Here is an 18,060-nt window from a genome sequence, read left to right as displayed (position 1 = left end):
TAACGTGCATTGTGGGTAAATTGTTTGAAGGACTTATAAGGGATTACATACAGGAATACATAGGGGATAATTGTATTATAAGTGATAGCCAGCATGGGTTTACTAAGGATAGAAGTTGTCAAACCAATCTAATTTGCTTTTATGAAGAGGTGAGTAGAAGCCTTGACAGAGGAATGGCTGTGGATATAGTGTTTCTGGATTTTGCTAAAGCGTTTGATACTGTCCCTCATAGACGTCTGACAGGTAAGTTAAGGTATTTGGGTTTGGAAATTTTAGTTTGTAACTGGATTGAACACTGGCTCATGGATCGTACCCAGAGAGTGGTGGTCAATGATTCGTACTCTGATTGGTCCCCGGTTATTAGTGGTGTACCCCAAGGTTCAGTACTGGGCCCGCTGTTGTTTAATTTATTTATCAATGATATAGAGGATGGTATTAACAGCTCTGTTTCTATCTTTGCAGATGACGCCAAGCTTTGTAGCACAGTACAGTCTATAGAGGATGTGCATAAGTTACAAGATGACTTGGATAGACTAAGTGTCCGGGCATCCACTTGGCAAATGAGGTTCAATGTGGATAAATGTAAAGTTATGCATCTGGGTACTAATAACCTGCATGCATCGTATGTCTTAGGGGGGATTAAACTGGCAGAGTCAGTGGTAGAGAAGGATCTGGGTGTACTTGTAGATCACAGACTACAGAATAGCATGCAATGTCAGGCTGCTGCTTCCAAAGCCGGCAGGATATTGTCATGTATCAAAATAGGCATGGACTCAAGGGACAGGGACATAATACTCCCCCTTTATAAATCATTGGTACGGCCTTACCTGGAATATGCTGTTCAGTTTTGGGCACCTGTCCATAAAAGGGACACTGCGGAGTTGGAAAGGGTGCAGAGACGCGCGACTAAACTAATATGGGGCATGGAACATCTTAGCTATGAGGAGCGATTAAAGGAGTTACAATTGTTTAGTCTTGAGAAGAGACGTTTAAGGGGGGATATGATAAACGTATATAAGTATATTAATGGCCCATACAAAAAATATGGAGAAAAACTGTTCCAGGTTAAACCCCCCCAAAGGACGAGGGGGCACTCCCTCCGTCTGGAGAAGAAAAAGTTTAGTCTCATGGGCCACACGCCTTCTTTACCGTGAGGACTGTGAATTTATGGAACGGTCTACCTCAGGAACTGGTCACAGCAGGAACAATTAACAGCTTTAAAACAGGATTAGATACATTCCTGGAACAAAATAAGATTAATGCTTATGAAGAAATATAAAATCTCATCCCTTCCCCAATATCGTGTCACACCCCTACCCCTTAATTCCCTGGTTGAACTTGATGGACATATGTCTTTTTTCGACCGTACTAACTATGTAACTATGTAATACTTGGATGTACGTATGCAGTATGCACTGATGAGGGAAGTAATATGCCTAACTATTAGCAGAAGAAACTCTGTATTTTTGTAAAACACCAGCCGGTGGATACTATTGTTTGGACTTTGACGGTATGGAGCGCCTTGACAGCTTAACAGATACTAAATGGTACAATACTTGGATGTACCTATGCGGCATGCACTGATGAGGGCAGTAATATGCCTAACTATTAGCAGAAAATACTCTGTATTTTTGTAATACACCAGCGGGTGGATACTATTGTTTGGACTTTGACGGTATGGAGCACCTAGACAGCTTAACAGGTACTAAATGGTACAATACTTGGATGTATGTATGCGTCATACACTGATGAGGGCAGTAATATGCCTATTAGCAGAAAAAACTCTGTATTTTTGTTAAACATCAGCCGGTGGATACTATTGTTTGGACTTTGACAGTATGGAGCACCTTGACAGCTTAACAGGTACTAAATGGTACAATACTTGCATGAACCTATGCGGTATGCACTGATGAGGGCAGTTATATATGCGTAACTATACGCAGAAAAAACTGTTTAAAAAAAAAAAAAAACAGCCGGTGAATAGTATTTTTTGGACTTGCACAGTATGTAGCCAGCCCCTTGACAGATTAACAGGTACAAAATGGTGCAAATGAACTACAGTCCACTGAACAATCACATATTTCTGAACAGCAGCAGGACCCAACAGTGCAGCACCACAAAAAAAAAAAATCCAGGGATTAAACCCTAAATTGCACTCTGTCACACAATTCTGAGCAGCAGAAATTTTGTGGAGCAAACAAAAATAAACTCAATTGGGCTGAACAATGAGGAGATAAGATGCTTCAGAAAGTTCAGACAGCTTGGAGATCTGTATGAGGCAGCTGACAGCTATCTGCCCCTCTCTGCTGCAATGCTCAATAACGTGAATAGGAGGTTTAGCAATCAATGATCCTTCTCAGTGTAACAGCACAGCACTCTGCACTCCTGCCTTTCCCTAATGCTGATGTGATTAGCAGTTGCAGTGTAACGCTGTGGTATGAGCTATTCACACACACGCAGTCCCATCCTCTCCATCTGAGTGCATAGATTAAATGAAGAGAGGCAAGATGGCCGCCGATTATATAGGGGCTGTGACATCACAGGGGTCAGTGAACACCGATAGGCTGCATCTCACATGTGATTCAGGGTCAGCCCGCCTACCTTCATTCCCGCCGCTGTTTCCTGCCCTCCCATAATCCCCTGCCCCATGTACTCACATGTGGATCCGCCATCTTAGGTCTCCAATAGCCTGGAACGCTGTAAAATGGAGTTTAATTAAGCGATTCGCGCGATAGAATCGTGGCGGTATTCGTTGCGAATCGACTTTTCCATGAAATTCGTAACGAATTTGGGTTCGTCAACTTCGATTCGCTCATCTCTAGTGTGTACAGGAGGGTACTTGTGTGAATAATGTACACCACATCTACATCATGATTGGGGTCTCTGAGAGATCATTATAAATATAGAGAGGGCATATAAAATCTGTCTGCTGACTACAGAGGGAGAGCTATAGGGGCTACAGGGGGCATTATGACTGTACAGGGGGTATAGTGGATACAGAGGGGGGCATAATGCCTCCTATGTAGCCACTATGGCTCCTATGATATTATGCCCCCTCTGTAGTAATTAATATGTCCCCTATACACAGAATGAGCCCTCTGTAGCCAGTAATTTGCCCCCTGTACAGTCATAAGACCTCCTCTGTAGCCTCTATGCCCCTCTGTAGTAATAATGCCCACTGTGCAGTACAGAGGGCATATTAGTGGCTACAGAGGGGGCCTTATGACTGTGTACAGGGGGCATATTGGATAAAGGCTGGGCATAACGACTGCACAGGAGGCATAGCGGCAACAGAGGGGGCATTATGACTATGTACAGAGGGCATAGTAGACACAGAGTGGGCATTATGACTGTACATGGGGCATATTACTGGCTACAGAGGGGGGATTATGACTGTACATGGGCACATATAAATTAAGCAAAAATGAAGCTCAATTTGGTACCATCATGCAATGACGAGTGGTTCTGTCCCTTTTGGCTCCTCCCATTTGATACATCCCTTTATGGCTCCACCCCTGCATAGCCACACCCAGTCATTTTTATTTATTGAATTTATACATATATACAAGGAGAAGAAATAAACGTAAATGCTATAAAGAGTACAGCTGGTCGGCACTGCATACACCCAGTTCAGAAACTGTAAACAGAGTCCTCCTTCAAGAAGCTAGTGGTGCTCAAATCCTAGGAAAGTAGGGCATGTGATAAACTTCAGGTATGTAGAAAACAGGCACTCACCGCACGCTTCAAAATTCTTCCTTTATTCCAATAAAATGCAGGTAGGTGAACCATGCTGTTTTTAAAAACCTGCACTTTATTGGAATAAAGGAAGAATTTTGAAGCGTGCGGTGAGTGCCATTCCAGTTTTCTACATACCTGAATAAATAACAAAAACACAGCAAAAAGAGAAACACTTATCGTAATACTTCTAACAAAATAAAAAAAAATGAGAGAAAACTAAAAATTAGAAAGAGAGAAAAAACGCACAGGAAAAGCAGAGCTAAATAGGAACTATGTTTAGATCAATTAAAAATTCTTGGGCTCTGATGATCTAACTATACCTTATTAAGGTTACTAAATATTGTGGCGAATTGATTGATTAATCAGTACACTTGTCCAGTCTTATAGTTTTGGCCCTTTCCCTTTCTCTCCTTCCTACCTCCCATTCCCCCAGTTATAATGCTATCCTCCCCCACCCCCCACGAGTTTTGTGGGGGGTTCCTACACCCGTGCCTGGCCCTAACTCTACCCCTTGTCCAGTGACTGTGTATGACCAAATCCAAATCAGTTGTCAAATTCTACTTGAATCTTACGGCCGATTCAGGAGAATCTGGGAGATCTCTGACAAAAAAAAAAAAAATACACGTGAGGAAGCACCACGTGGCGCAGGTAACAGAGCAGACTTCTAGGGCTCTGTTCACACTTACACCATATGTCATCTATCGCTAACCAGCCGCCTAGTAAGTTACAAAAAAAACTCCGGCCCTTGCACGGTGTTCGCTATGGAGACGTCGCAGAACGTCTCTCCACACGTAGTACATGACACCTCCAAAAATTCTCACCAACACTATCCGGTGTGAGGTGAAAAATTCAAACCCGTGAAAAAACCGGACCGCCCCTCCCCTTCGCTCTCCGAAGTTTGCAATTTCCCATCTAATTTTGCAGGGGCCGGGGAGAGAAACCCCGTGCACTTCCCAGACCTATAACCTACTCTCCATTTGCTGCAATATCATTCCGCGATACGTAAAGAGTGTCGTAGAAAAAAAAAGTTCCACTTTCCCTAAAACAAAAAAAGTTCTACATAACGAAACATAATGGTAAACAGGTTATTTTTTTTTTTAACACTAACTATCGTGAGTCGAGCATCTTCAAGCCAGGTTATGCAGTAAAAAAATACACTTAGTCTTTCTATCACAGTGATGGTATTCTTGCGCCGTTCAGAAATGTAGTTCCGCATATATAAATGTCGGACGCCCCCCTCAATTAGTCCTTTTCAGTTCAGCTCTGAGACGTGGTGCGGATCATGTCTGGTGGGTCTGCGGATTATTCAAGGTAAAATACGGCGTTGAGGGGCTCTCCCGCCCGCTGCTTACACACTGCAGTCACCGGTCTAGGCTATGTGCTGGTGCCGGGTCTGTCCCCGGTTATTAGCGGGATATGTAGGCTCGGTGTAGCGTCTGGCGGCCATACTTGTAACAGTGTAGCGGCGCTGTATCTGTAGAAGGGTATTGTGGGCGCCAGTGTACGGGACATGGCCAGTGTTTTAGGACACGTCACTACTCGAGTTGCGGCCTTGGCTACCGCTCGAGCTAATTACCGAAGAGAGTTCTGGAGGCCTGGGGGAGGGGACGTGGGCTGGAGCTGTCAGCGCCGCAGGGTGGGAGGGAGGGGGACTTTTTTTTTTTTTTTGGCACAACGTGGCGTAAAGGAGGGGGCACCCGGGCTGTAATACAGGGTTACACACCCGGGAAGTGGAGGTGCCCGCTGCAGCCCCGGGTGAGGAGACTGGTGGCCATAAGTCTGTGCCCACAAGTGAAATGATGGTAACCATCTTTCGGGACTGACCTGAAATGGAGAAAACATAAACTACTGATCACTTGTACTATCTCCATAGATGAGGCTGGACTATGACTGCCCCATGTGCCACAAGGGTGCTCTGACTTACAAGTGGGCACCCCATGAAGTGTATAGACAAAACTGAGCAACTAGAAACATGAAGATTCATTCTGTCGGTCCCATGTAAGCACTAGTGCAGTGTTTCCCAACCAGGGTGCCTCCAGCTGTTGCAAAACTACAATTCTCAGCATGCCCGGACAGCCGGAGACTGTCCGGTCATGCTGGGAATTGTAGTTTTGCAACAGCTGGAGGCACCCTGGTTGGGAAACACTGCACTAGGCTGTAGTGATGACTGGTGACCATGCGGTCTCCATATTATGGGAATGATTGACTGAGGAAGCGATGCGAGTAACATGTTGCGAAGTGCGTAATTCTGTTTGCCATATGGTAGTGATAAAAGTAGTGCAATATACAAAAGAACGTGAATGGCGAAACACAAGTTTAAACTGAATCTGCCCTTGGCATTTATTTAAAGGGGTGAGCCCAAGATTATAACTTTCTTAATAACCTATTTCATAGATGTGGTATCTGACTTGTGGGAGTCATACCACTGGGACCCCCGCAGATAGTATGGGTCACTACCCACCAAGTAAATGGAGCAGCTCTGCATGTGCTTGGCAGTGGCTACATTTATTTTATGGGGCTGACGAGGAATACTGGTTGTCCGATAGAGGGTAAATAAGGTTCAGCTGGGCTTGCAGGTTACCTCCTCATTCACATTAGGGACAAGGTCCCACATTTCAGTGATCTAAGTGGCTCTAAGTTTAATCTCTTAATAAAAGCTAAAAAAAAGGAGTGTTCTGAATTGATTGAATTCAGCTGAGGCCGGCATAAGAACATGGTTGCCTTCCCTGTTTGCCCAACTACTGCTCATGGTGCCTGTCCTGACATCCTGATGGTAGAGTTGGCACATGGAGGTGCCTGCTCAGATGAGCACTGCAGCCAGTGATGGGCTGAGCAGCCACCTTTGTGCCAGGACACAAGGAGGCACTACATGCGGGTCAGCAATCAGAATAGTGGTGGCAAAGGACTCTGGTAAGGTGGCTTTATCCTAGGCTGAGGTGAACTGCATAAAATAGCCCCCAGTGGGTTCACCTGCACTAAACTACACAGGGTTAGTGTAAGTAAACAGACTACAATGAGGTCTCTTTACTTGGTACCAGGGATTGGCTGTATCGGCTGGCATTGCTAATCTGGAAATGGCCCTGGCAATGGAGGCAGGAGCCAGCATGCACATAAAGCCCCTCTGTTCCAATATGCCTGCACATCACATGCTCACATGGGCGGTTTCATGAATATTAAGGTGGGTGGGCATACTGGTGCAGAGGGGGTGAAGCAAGGGATGCTGGGTATGTAGACTCCCACCTCCATGGCACAGTTGGCCATTTCTAGAGTGGCAATGCAGGCTAATAACTGGTATCGCCGTAACATGGATCCAGGTAAGTGATGAAGCATAAAAAGGTGATTACAAGAACACTGGCATGGCTGTGAAACACTGCAGTTTTAAAGGGGTTGTGCTATCTAGCAAATAATCAAATTGGATGGGGATAACAAGATGACTGTGAGGCCCCAGTTCCCTGTTCGAATAGTGGTGGGACATGGACAAGTGTCACAGCATCATTAACTTTCTATGGAAGCTGTAGAAATGGCCAACCACTACTTGGCTTTGGTTGTTGTGGCTCAATACTGAATGAATCTGATGTCTGCATGTGCTAAGTGGAGACTGGGATCCTTGTCTTCACACAGAGGGGCAGTGGTCACCCTCAGTCTGCTAGTTGTCCCCTATCCTGTGCATAGGGAATAGAAGTGTGCCATCTAGCAAAGTAGAATTTTGGCACTTAAAAGCAGCAGTACATTCTGAACATGGTACCCACACAAACTGCATGAAAGCTTGTAACTTGTGTATCATGGCCGTCTAATGCTGGGCATCTTGTGGCACATGGCTGTGTAGCTCCAGCATTTCTATATAAATTGATAGGTTGATTTACCTGGATGAATGTAGGCAGCTGTCAGAATCTAGATCAAGTCCATTCACAAGTCTTTCTCAATTTTTAGAGACCATGGAGGCCCGGAAGGAATGGATCCCGATGGAGTCATTGAGGTTAGTATAAGGTATATGCTTGGGTTTATTGGCATTAATGAATCAAAGCTAAATAAATCTTAATGTATTCCTACAGAGCAACTGGAATGAAATTGTTGACAATTTTGATGACATGAACCTTAAAGAATCTCTTCTGAGAGGAATCTATGCTTATGGTTTTGAAAAACCTTCTGCCATTCAGCAGAGAGCAATTATTCCCTGCATTAAAGGTTTGTACGACTCTAGGGATGTGGGTATATAGAAACAATGTTCCCAAATTCCCTGTATCATCGTAGACAAGTGAAATGATGGTTACCATCTTTCGGGACTGACCTGAAATGGAGAGAACTTACTTACTGATCACTTGTTGACGTTTTCTTAGGTTACACAACCAGGTAATGTTTGGGAACATTAAATGTCTCCCTACTTTTTTTAGGGTATGATGTGATTGCTCAAGCTCAGTCAGGTACTGGCAAGACAGCCACATTTGCCATATCCATCCTGCAGCAGCTGGAGATTGAGCTCAAGGAGACCCAAGCTCTTGTATTGGCTCCCACAAGAGAACTGGCTCAACAGGTATTGGCAGAGTAGCTTGCCTATATGCGCTGCACAAGTTTCAGATTCCACAACTGTGAGTGCTGATGGCTTCTCTGGCCTGATTGTAATAAATGCCTCACTACTTAATCCAGTGGCTTCACTTTTTAGCTATACTAGTATAAAGTGTCTTAACATCTTACTCTAATGCTCTTCAAGACTTGCTATGCAGTTGTGTAATGTGGAAACTGCAGTTTGCAAAATGTTCAATGGCACAGTTGTGGTGCTTTGCATGTCACTTATGAAATTGTTAGTGTAAAGTCTAATGTTCAGAGACTTAAAGCTTCAGCCCTCCTGGTTTAGTTTAATGGATGTATGGTTATTTTCCCTAACCTCACAATATTTGGCACATCCATATGTAAACAGTATGCAGACAAATGTCTTATTTTCATCTCTGGGTAGGAACAAGCAGGAATCAACAATTAGAGATTCTATTTAGTATGCTTACATATTTCATGTACACTTCAGTACCACTTTAAATCAGTGTGCCATTAATGTTTATAGATGCAGTTGTATGTTTCCATTAGAGATGTGCGAACTTACAGTAAATTCGATTCGTCACAAACTTCTCGGCTCGGCAGTTGATGATTTATCCTGCATAAATTAGTTCAGCTTTCAGGTGCTCTGATGGGCTGGAAAAGGTGGATACAGTCCTAGGAGACTCTTCCCTAGGAATGTATCCACCTTTTCCAGCCTACCAGAGCACCTGAAAGCTGAACTAATTTACGCAGGATAAGTAATCAACTGCCGAGTCGAGAAGTTCGTGACGAATCGAATTTACTGTAAGTTCGCTCATCTCTAGTTTCCATCACTGCCTGCCTAAACTGTTTTGCTTGAACTGCTGGCACTTAGTACACTGCTCAAAAAAATAAAGGACCACTTAAACACAATTTCACATGCTGTTGTGCAAATGGATCAACTAGGTGGAAATTATAGGCAATTAGCAAGACTGCACCAATAAAGGAGTGGTTCTGCAGGTGGTGACCAGACAACTTCTCAGCTCCTATGCTTCCTAGCGGAAGTTTCGGTCACTAGAATGCTGGCGGTGCTTTCACTCCAAGTGGCTCAGGTAGTGGAGCTCATCCAGGATGGCACATCAATGCAAGCTGTGGCAAGGTTTGCTGTCTCAGTGTAGTGTCCAAAGCATGGAGGCGCTACCAGGAGACAGGCCAGTACATCAGGAGACTTAGAGGCCATAGGAGGGCAACAACCCAACAGCAGGACCACTACCTCTGCCTTTGTGCAAGGCGGCGCAGGAGGAGCACTGCCAGAGCCCTGCAAAATTACCTCCAGCAAGCCACAAATATGCATGTGTCCACTCAGTCAGAAACACTCCATAAGGGCCTGGTGTCCACAAGTGGAGTTGTGCTTACAGCCAAACACCATGCAGGACGTTTGGCATTTGCCAGAACACAAAGATTGGCAAATTTGCCACTGGCACCCTGTGCTCTTCAGATTAAAGCTGAGTGACTCCATATCCAGACCTCCACGGGTTGATAAATTTGATTTTTGTTAGCACATTCAACTATGTGAAGACGCAAGGATTTCATACGATTAGTTAATTCAGATCTAGGACGTGTTACCTTTTTATTGAGCAGTCTACTTTGGGTTGGGTATGAATTAGAGGACCTATGATCACTCAAGTTAGTGTAACCTCTAGATAGGTTAGGGAGGCTGATCAGATGCTTTAGTTAGAGGTGTGGATTGGGGGAGGGGGTGCATATTGAATGGCAGAGGCATGTACAGACAGCAGGATCTTAACAGATTTGGTTATCCGTTAAGACAGGGTTTCCCAACCAGGGTGCCTACAACTGGTTTTGCAACGAGTTAAGAGATCTGGTTTATCAATGACCTGTCTTGGTACAGAGCTGACAGATTTGCCTTAAAATGGCACTGTAGATACTGAATGCATTGCAAATTTTCTTTTAGAGGGTCCCATCCACTAAAGGATTATCTGATTTCTGCTTTGTAGTCTCATACGAACACACTTGGTTGAGATGGAGATTCAGTTGTAAGCTTGAGTCCTGTGTGCAGTTACACTTGCTAATATGATGGATCCTTATGGTTCCCTAGTGTTCTCTGAATTCTACCTTTTGTTGGAAAGAGTGACAAGAGCAGTGAAGCCAAGGGAGGAAACTGTTCTGGTGGATCTTCTGCTCCCATCAGCAGACCAGTCTATATTGATGCTGGCTGCAGCCATAAGTTAGCTGGAAGACTTTCTAGAATTCCAATAGATTTTTAAGAACTACAGGATTGAAAAATGTATCTCCTATCTTAAGGATGGGGGATAAGTTTCAGATCGCGGGGTGTCTGACCGCTGAGGCCCCCCACGATCTCCCGTACGGGGCCCCGGCTCTCTGGTTAGAGAGGGCGTGTTGACCACCACACAAAGCAGCGGCCAACACTCCCCCTCCATACACTGCTATGGGAGAGAGACGGAAATTGCCGAAGGCAGCGCTTCGGCTCTCCCATAGCAGTAAATGGAGGGCACGTGTCAGCCGCCGCCTCGTGCGGTCGACATGCGCTCTCTATGCAGAGAGCTGGGGCCCCAGCGATCGGACCCCCCTGCGATCTGAAACTTATCCGCTATCCTTGCAAGTTTAGAGGGCTTTGAATTGTTTAGGATGTCTGTGCAGTACTAAGTGAACTTTCACAGATTTTAAAAGAATGGAAATGTACACTGACCTTTTTAGTAGTTAAAAGCTGTTACATGTAATTTCTCTAGCTGTAAATTGCTTTGCTTTTGTTAATCCAGTTACTACAGTAATTTCATTTATTCTTAGATCCAAAAAGTAATCTTGGCACTGGGTGACTACATGGGTGCAACATGCCATGCTTGCATTGGAGGCACAAATGTTCGCAATGAAATGCAGAAACTGCAGGCAGAAGCACCTCATATTGTTGTAGGAACGCCTGGTCGTGTATTTGATATGTTGAACAGACGCTATCTATGTAAGTAGTCTAAAACTTCTGTAACATTGTTGCCGTTATGCTAAATTTTACTAGTTGCACTGATGCAATAACTAGTTCTCAAAAGTAAAACTAGTTTTCTCATTCACTTCCAGCACCAAAATGGATAAAAATGTTTGTGTTGGATGAAGCAGATGAAATGTTGAGCCGTGGTTTTAAGGATCAGATTTATGAGATCTTTCAGAAATTGAGCACAAACATTCAGGTAACTAGTGAAACAAGGACATTCTTAAACAGCAGCAGAACAAGATTTAGGTGGCAAACAAAGATGCTACAGGTTTTGCATGACACTGCTTACACATAGGGAGCACCTTAAGTGGCTCTCAATACACAGGGTGGTGCATGGTGACTGAAATATAAAAACTTTAATCATGCGAACATATTTCAACATGAAACCACAATATTGTTTTAGGTTGTCTTACTGTCTGCTACTATGCCCACTGATGTGTTGGAAGTGACAAAAAAGTTCATGAGGGATCCAATTCGCATCCTTGTAAAAAAAGAGGAATTGACATTGGAGGGTATCAAGCAGTTTTACATTAATGTTGAACGAGAGGTAAGCTATCTAAAGCAGTAAATTTAGTGTTAAAAGAACCAGAGTTTGGTTTTACAATTTATTTTTATACTTTTATTCCTCCCCCTCAGGAGTGGAAGTTGGATACCCTGTGTGATCTGTATGAGACTTTGACAATTACACAAGCTGTTATTTTCTTGAATACCAGAAGAAAGGTTGACTGGCTTACTGAGAAAATGCATGCTAGAGACTTCACAGTATCTGCTTTGGTAAGTAGTAAAAGGACACTAGCAGGATAAGTTACAACATAGCTGTGTTGTGCTCTGTTGTCGTTCCCCCTGCTGAAAGTAAATGTTTCCTACTATCCCTGACTGGTCTCTGTGGCAGGCAGGGACGCTTGGTCTCATACAGATATAGCCTAGTGGTTTATGACTTGTCAAACACATTAACCCTGAACTAATTCTCTTCATAGCATGGTGACATGGACCAGAAAGAAAGAGATGTCATTATGAGGGAGTTCAGATCTGGATCTAGTCGTGTATTAATAACTACTGACTTGCTGGTAAGTACCACGTTTCCCCAAAAATAAGCCCTAGCTGGATTACCAGGGTGGGCTGCAATATAAGACCTAGGCCAGTGGTCTTCAACCTGCAGGCCTCCAGATGTTGCAAAACTACAACTGTAGTTTTGCAACATCTGGAGGTCTGCAGGTTGAAAACCGCTGACCTAGGCAATGCCCGGGCTGCAAATATTAAAAAGCAAACTTTCACTTGCCTTCGTCCTCCATTCCCCTGTTGAGGAACCGGCCTCACTGTTCGCTGCTTCCTGGTGTTGGGACGTCACAGAGCCTTCAGCCTATCACCGGCCGCAGCGATGTCCTGCCTCGGCCGATGATGGGCTGAGCCCACTGTCATGTAATGACAGTGGGCTCAGCCTATAATCAACCAAGGCGGGACATTGCTGCGGCCGGTGATAGGCTGAAGGCTCTGTGACGTCCCAACACCAGGAAGCAGCAAGAGCAGCAGAGAACAGTGAGGCTGGTTCCTTAGCAACGGGGGGACGGAGGACGAAGGCAAGTTAGTTTGCTTTTTAATATTTGCAGCCTGGGCACAGGAGTGCAGCGCAGCGGCTAATTATTTGGGGGGGAGCAGCACTCACATGTGACATATGGGGTGCAGCCCTGGGCTGATAAACCAGTGTTGGGGGGGGGGGCGCACGCAGAGCTGCACCCATCACATGAAAATGATGATGGGGGGGGGGGGGGGGTGGTAATACAATTAAATGTACATACTGTAAAAAAAAAGCCCTACCCTGAAAATAAGCCCGTGTGTTTTTTGTGACTAAAATTAATATAAGACCCGGTCTTATTTTCAGAGAAACATGGTAGTGAGATTTATCCCCAAATACTACTTATTTCTGCGAAGGTTACTTGTACTCAGCAGTAAAGTTATTTGGAAAAGCAAGAGCCACATTCCACAGTGGACTACACGGTTGTAGTTCACCACTATATTGTGGCTGACAAAATACACTTGGATGCATTTAGGTTTGGAGGTTTAAATGAAGAGATAATTTACTAAATATTAATCAATGTTTTTTTGTTTGTTTTTATAGGCACGTGGCATAGATGTGCAGCAGGTTTCCCTTGTTATTAACTATGACCTACCAACCAATCGTGAAAACTACATTCACAGGTTTGTATAAATGAAAACTTTAGCTGTGCTATATTTGTACTATGACAGCTTGTGAGCTGCTTGCTTATTGCATTTATGCTCTTGCAGCTGTAAAACAAATACAGCAAGGTCTGTGCCAAAGCATTAAATACCTTCTGTGGGTATGACTTGAACCCTGACGGAAGCATTCATTATGCAGGATAAGTTACAGTACAGCTGTTAGGTGCTGTTCTGTCGTTCCCCCTGCAAATAATAAATTGCTTCCTACTATCCCTGTTTGTTTTGACTCTCACAGCAGACAGGGACGCTTGGTCCCAAACAATCTTATCTTAAAAATGACATTTCACAAAATCATCAGGCAAAATTTTTATGAAACTTTTATGTTCAAATAGTTGAGGAGCAGACTACACTTGCTCCAGGACACTGCTGAGAATGACCTGTGGAAGTGCTGTGTTTTCTCGAACAGAGAAATTGCACATTTGGTCGTGATCTGAAGGCGGCCAGTGGAGCATGGACTAATGATTGTAAAGGTAATGTGCTTTAATATTTATGTTCTGTTGAGTAGCAACAGTTGGAAATTATGGCATTCTTGGTATTAATGCCTTGGCCTTTGCTGTTTTATGCCTATTGTAGACAGAAAAGACTTGCACACAATTAGAAGATCCTATTGGGCAGATGTACCACATGTGTTATGCATTCTGTAATGTAATTCTCACTTAATTCCTTAGTATAGTTGTTCAGAATGGGCACCTGGGTCTGCAACAATTTGGAACAAATGTATTGTCTCTGGTAGATTCCACCAGAAAATTAAACACTTTGCCAATACAAAAGCTGTTAACTTAAATCCAGAAGAGGTTGACTGGCTTACAGAGAATGCATGCTAGAGACTAGCAGGATAAGTTACAACATAGCTGTGTTGTGCTCTGTTGTCGTTCCCCCTGCTGAAAGTAAATGTTTCCTACTATCCCTGACTGGTCTCTGTGGCAGGCAGGGACGCTTGGTCTCATACAGATATAGCCTAGTGGTGTGACTTGTCAATCTGACCCTAAACTAACTCTCCTTCATAACATGGATCAGATAGGAAGATGTCATTAAGAGGCAATTAAGATCTGGATTCATTTTATTAAAACAAACTCTGACAAAAAATAAAATAAAAAAGTTGAATGGTTACTGAAAATGCATGCTAATCATGAAAATAATGTCTTGTGTTCAGACTTGTGGTGCAATCTGCCAGAGAAGTCCTGTCATGTTGAAATCAGAATGCTGCATGGCTGATATTTTGCAAAGAGTCTACAGTGTGAACAGGGACGCAATGTTGCAGCTTTAGGAAGAGGAAATATGTGGAAAAGTCACTGATCGGCTTTAAAGGAAAACTCTTGCTTCCCCACTAACTAGTGGTACTGGCTGTGCAGGGGACACTGATCAGTTTGCCTACTGTGCCCAGATCCAGCTGTTTGGCCGATATCTCCGTTTATTCCCTATAAGTTAAGTGCTACCTGTCATTGCTGCCGGAAGCAACGCCGCCCAGCTCTTCAATATTCCTCCTGAATCTTCTCCCTGCTCTGTAACAGAGAGGAGGAATATTGGTGAGCTGGGTGGCACTGCTTCTGGCAGCAGTGACATCAGTGTCAGATACCCTGCCTGTGCCAGTTGGCACTTAGCATATAGCAAAAACAGACATCGGCTGGGCGGACAGTAGGTATAAAACTGATCAGCATCCCCCATGCTATCAGTCAGTACCACTGGTTATTGCAGAGGAGCAAGCAGAGTTTTTTTTTTTTTTTTTTAGGTTCCCTTTTGAATATGGGAAATGTGTCTTACTGCTGGCCATGTGACATTTCATTACATGATCAGTTAGATCTTTGGGGGTCTGACTTGTAGGAACCACACCAATCACCTTAGACACTGGTGCACAGGCAAGTGCTATGGCCTCTTGAACAACCCATACGCTTTGTAACAGTTGTGCCCTACATGTAGTTCTGTCCCGTTCACTTGAAAGGAACATATGTGGTAAACTACCTGTTGGCTCTCCATGTATGTTAAAGGGGTACTCCGGCTAACTTAACCCATAGCCCATCCTTGCCCTCTCAACAACCGCTTTTGTCTATCGTTGGCTATATAGAGCGGTTTCACTTTCAGCTGTCACTTGCATGCACGAGTGAGATGTCATAATCTAATCCTTCTCTTTGCAAACCCCTCACTAAGACTAGCCCCCACCCTACTGCAAGACTAACACCATGTAATTTCTGGCTTCACAGGCACAGCTCCCCTCGTTGTCGTTTTTGCCAGTAGAGAAACAGCCCAGTGTCTACTCGGCACATAATGCTGCTGTAAAGCTTCACTGACTGATGCCATTCAGAGCATAGCATGATTTAGGGGGGGGGGGGGTTGTTTAGGGGATAGCTTGAAAGACTGTGTGCTGCTGACCCAGCGTACACACAGTGCAGCTCTGTAATGGCTGCCAGCCAATTACTCTTGCTGACTGCTGGGAGTTAGTCTGGGCTGCAAGTAACTAAAGAATATTTAGAAAACAGGAGCCAAATGAGCTGGCAAAATTGCATGGATAACTACAGGGGACACAGAACAGGTATTCTGGTGGCTTTGGGGTATTTTTATATATATTTTTTTAAAGCACCCATTTAGAATTGAGTTTGTTACTTTAAATACATGCATTATCTTTGAGAGCTTACACAATAGTTCTATTCATCCTGTTAAAATTAATGGGGAGATTTAACCTATTCAGGGGTAATGTTGGAGTTGCCCATAGCAACAAATCAGTTTGCTTTTATTTTTAGGTGTGTTCAAAGATGCAATCTGGTTGCTGTGGGCAACTCTGGGGAGGTTTATCAAAAACCTGCCCAGAGGCAGTGTTCAATCTTATTTTGCCCTGTACAAGGAGTGAATGAAGCACCGCAAGAATGAAAGGTGGTAACCCATCAATATTAAGTGTTCTAAATTTTCAAAACTACTCATTGCCGTTCCCTTTCAAGTCTAGTGAAATTACTCTATACTATGCCATTAATCACTCGATGGGCAAAGTCAGTGTGGACATACCCTATTGATTGCAATACAAAGATGTCAGTTCACACATCTTAATACAAATGTTTGTCAGCCTTTGGTCCCTTCTGTAATTTGTTTTTTTTCTCTTCCAGGATTGGCCGTGGAGGTCGCTTTGGTAGAAAAGGTGTAGCAATTAACTTTGTTACAGAGGAGGACAAGAGAATTCTTCGTGATATTGAGACTTTCTACAATACTACAGTAGAGGAGATGCCAATGAATGTGGCTGATCTTATTTGATCCCTGAGATTTTTTGAATGCTGTACTTGCTGTTGCTGAATTGGCAAATCACGATGCGCATTGTGCTTTTCTTTGGAAAAATATATTCAGACTTGTCTCAATGCTCATGACGGATCAGAAATACAGATTTTTTTGATAAGCAAAGCGACTTTAGTCGCCTTTTCTGGAAGAAAAGCTGTGGGCTTTATCCTCTTTCCAGAGTTTAGACTGTTGGGGTGGGTTGTAAAGCGATGGGGTCTTTACATTTTTGTGTTCAACATTTAATTAGCTGTTCTAGAGAAGTGGTTGTGTTTGATGTTCTTTATCATTTAATAATCTACTTATGGACTAAAAAGTATAAGTGCTGTATAAAATCAGCAAATTATGTTAAATTAGCATATACACCTTTAGTGTAAATTACAGACTTTGTGTTTACTAAATTATAAAGCCTATCATTTTTAAATGTGTATTTATTCAATAAAGTGCATTTGTGCTAGACCCAGAGCCCCAACAATCTATTGTGTTTAGCTTAATTGTAAAGTTGCCACATTGCACATGAATATAAATGTTTAATAAATAGTATATTTACTCTGTATTGTTTAAGCTTGGTAAGTTCTGCAGTAAGTGTAAATATTGAAATACTGAATTTTCAAGATTTTCCTCACAAGTGAACATTCAAAGATTCTAGCAAGTGCAGCACATCATACATGTTACTCTGCCCACTGGCTCTTGTAGAACTGATTTATTTATGTAACCTGCAGGACAGAAGTGCAAGTTGTCTATGACCTATATTTCTCAGAATTGGCTTAAAGGGGTACATGTTCCCTTGCTCGCACCCCCTTCCCATAGACTTTCATTGAAGGGGGCAGGTGTGATGTCACAAGGGGCAGCCCTGAACACTGTTATCCCCCACACATCGTTTGGAACAATAACTTCCAGACGCTGTGGAGTGGAGCTCCGAAAGCAAGGGAATAGTACCCCTTTAATGTTGACTAGAAGCAGGGGGTTGGTCCCTTCTCCTCAGGTGATGACCCCCCCCTCAGTGGCTGGTCTCAGGAGTGAGCATCTGTAACCCTTTCCTTTCTGGTTTTATGCTATACACTGGCCCTGATTTACTAAGGAGTGTAGTAGGAGGAAAAGATGGTGATGGTGCAGCAGGGACCTCATAAGCAACAGTAGCCGACGGGTGGCAGTGTTAGATGCAGCTGTGAAGATCACCGTAAAGTGATCACTGCTGTATCTAGAAATCTCAAAACTACCTCACAGCATGCCCAGACAGACAGCCTTTGGCTGTCCGGGCATGCTGGGTGTTGTAGTTTTTCAACTGGCCCTCCAGATGTTGC

At 43.6% G+C, this 18,060-nt stretch overlaps 1 protein-coding gene and 5 non-coding genes across 7 annotated transcripts; all 6 read left to right on the top strand.

The window, feature by feature from the left end:
• The first annotated feature begins 4,906 nt into the window (after positions 1 to 4,906).
• EIF4A2 (eukaryotic translation initiation factor 4A2) lies at positions 4,907 to 17,310 on the top strand. 2 transcript variants are annotated; one of them, XR_008891161.1, is made up of 12 exons: positions 4,907 to 5,049; positions 7,669 to 7,714; positions 7,791 to 7,923; positions 8,130 to 8,269; positions 11,071 to 11,239; positions 11,353 to 11,462; positions 11,670 to 11,813; positions 11,903 to 12,040; positions 12,244 to 12,333; positions 13,383 to 13,462; positions 13,834 to 13,971; positions 16,594 to 16,731. XR_008891161.1 is itself a non-coding variant. In XM_056565312.1 (11 exons), exons 1-11 carry the CDS (start codon positions 5,021 to 5,023, stop codon positions 16,736 to 16,738), a joined length of 1,224 nt encoding a protein of 407 aa, XP_056421287.1. In that variant the 5' UTR covers positions 4,947 to 5,020; the 3' UTR covers positions 16,739 to 17,310. The 2 variants fall into 2 exon arrangements, 1 of the variants encoding a protein (XP_056421287.1); XM_056565312.1 differs by lacking the exon at positions 13,834 to 13,971 and having other exon boundaries at positions 4,947 to 5,049; positions 16,594 to 17,310.
• On the top strand, positions 5,528 to 5,596 carry LOC130363478 (small nucleolar RNA SNORD2). Its single transcript, XR_008891879.1, has one exon. It is a non-coding gene; the product is annotated as a small nucleolar RNA SNORD2 (small nucleolar RNA).
• LOC130363479 (small nucleolar RNA SNORD2) lies at positions 7,992 to 8,059 on the top strand. Its single transcript, XR_008891880.1, has one exon. It is a non-coding gene; the product is annotated as a small nucleolar RNA SNORD2 (small nucleolar RNA).
• Positions 12,060 to 12,182, top strand: LOC130363455 (small nucleolar RNA SNORA63). Its single transcript, XR_008891861.1, has one exon. It is a non-coding gene; the product is annotated as a small nucleolar RNA SNORA63 (small nucleolar RNA).
• LOC130363456 (small nucleolar RNA SNORA63) lies at positions 13,635 to 13,763 on the top strand. Its single transcript, XR_008891862.1, has one exon. It is a non-coding gene; the product is annotated as a small nucleolar RNA SNORA63 (small nucleolar RNA).
• LOC130363454 (small nucleolar RNA SNORA63) lies at positions 14,330 to 14,452 on the top strand. Its single transcript, XR_008891860.1, has one exon. It is a non-coding gene; the product is annotated as a small nucleolar RNA SNORA63 (small nucleolar RNA).
• Positions 17,311 to 18,060: the final 750 nt, after the last annotated feature.

This window comes from Hyla sarda, chromosome 3 (assembly GCF_029499605.1).
Source record: "Hyla sarda isolate aHylSar1 chromosome 3, aHylSar1.hap1, whole genome shotgun sequence".
NCBI lineage: Eukaryota > Metazoa > Chordata > Amphibia > Anura > Hylidae > Hyla > Hyla sarda.
The sequence above is the reverse complement of the archived record's forward strand: the minus strand, read 5'-3'. Positions and strand labels throughout refer to the sequence as shown.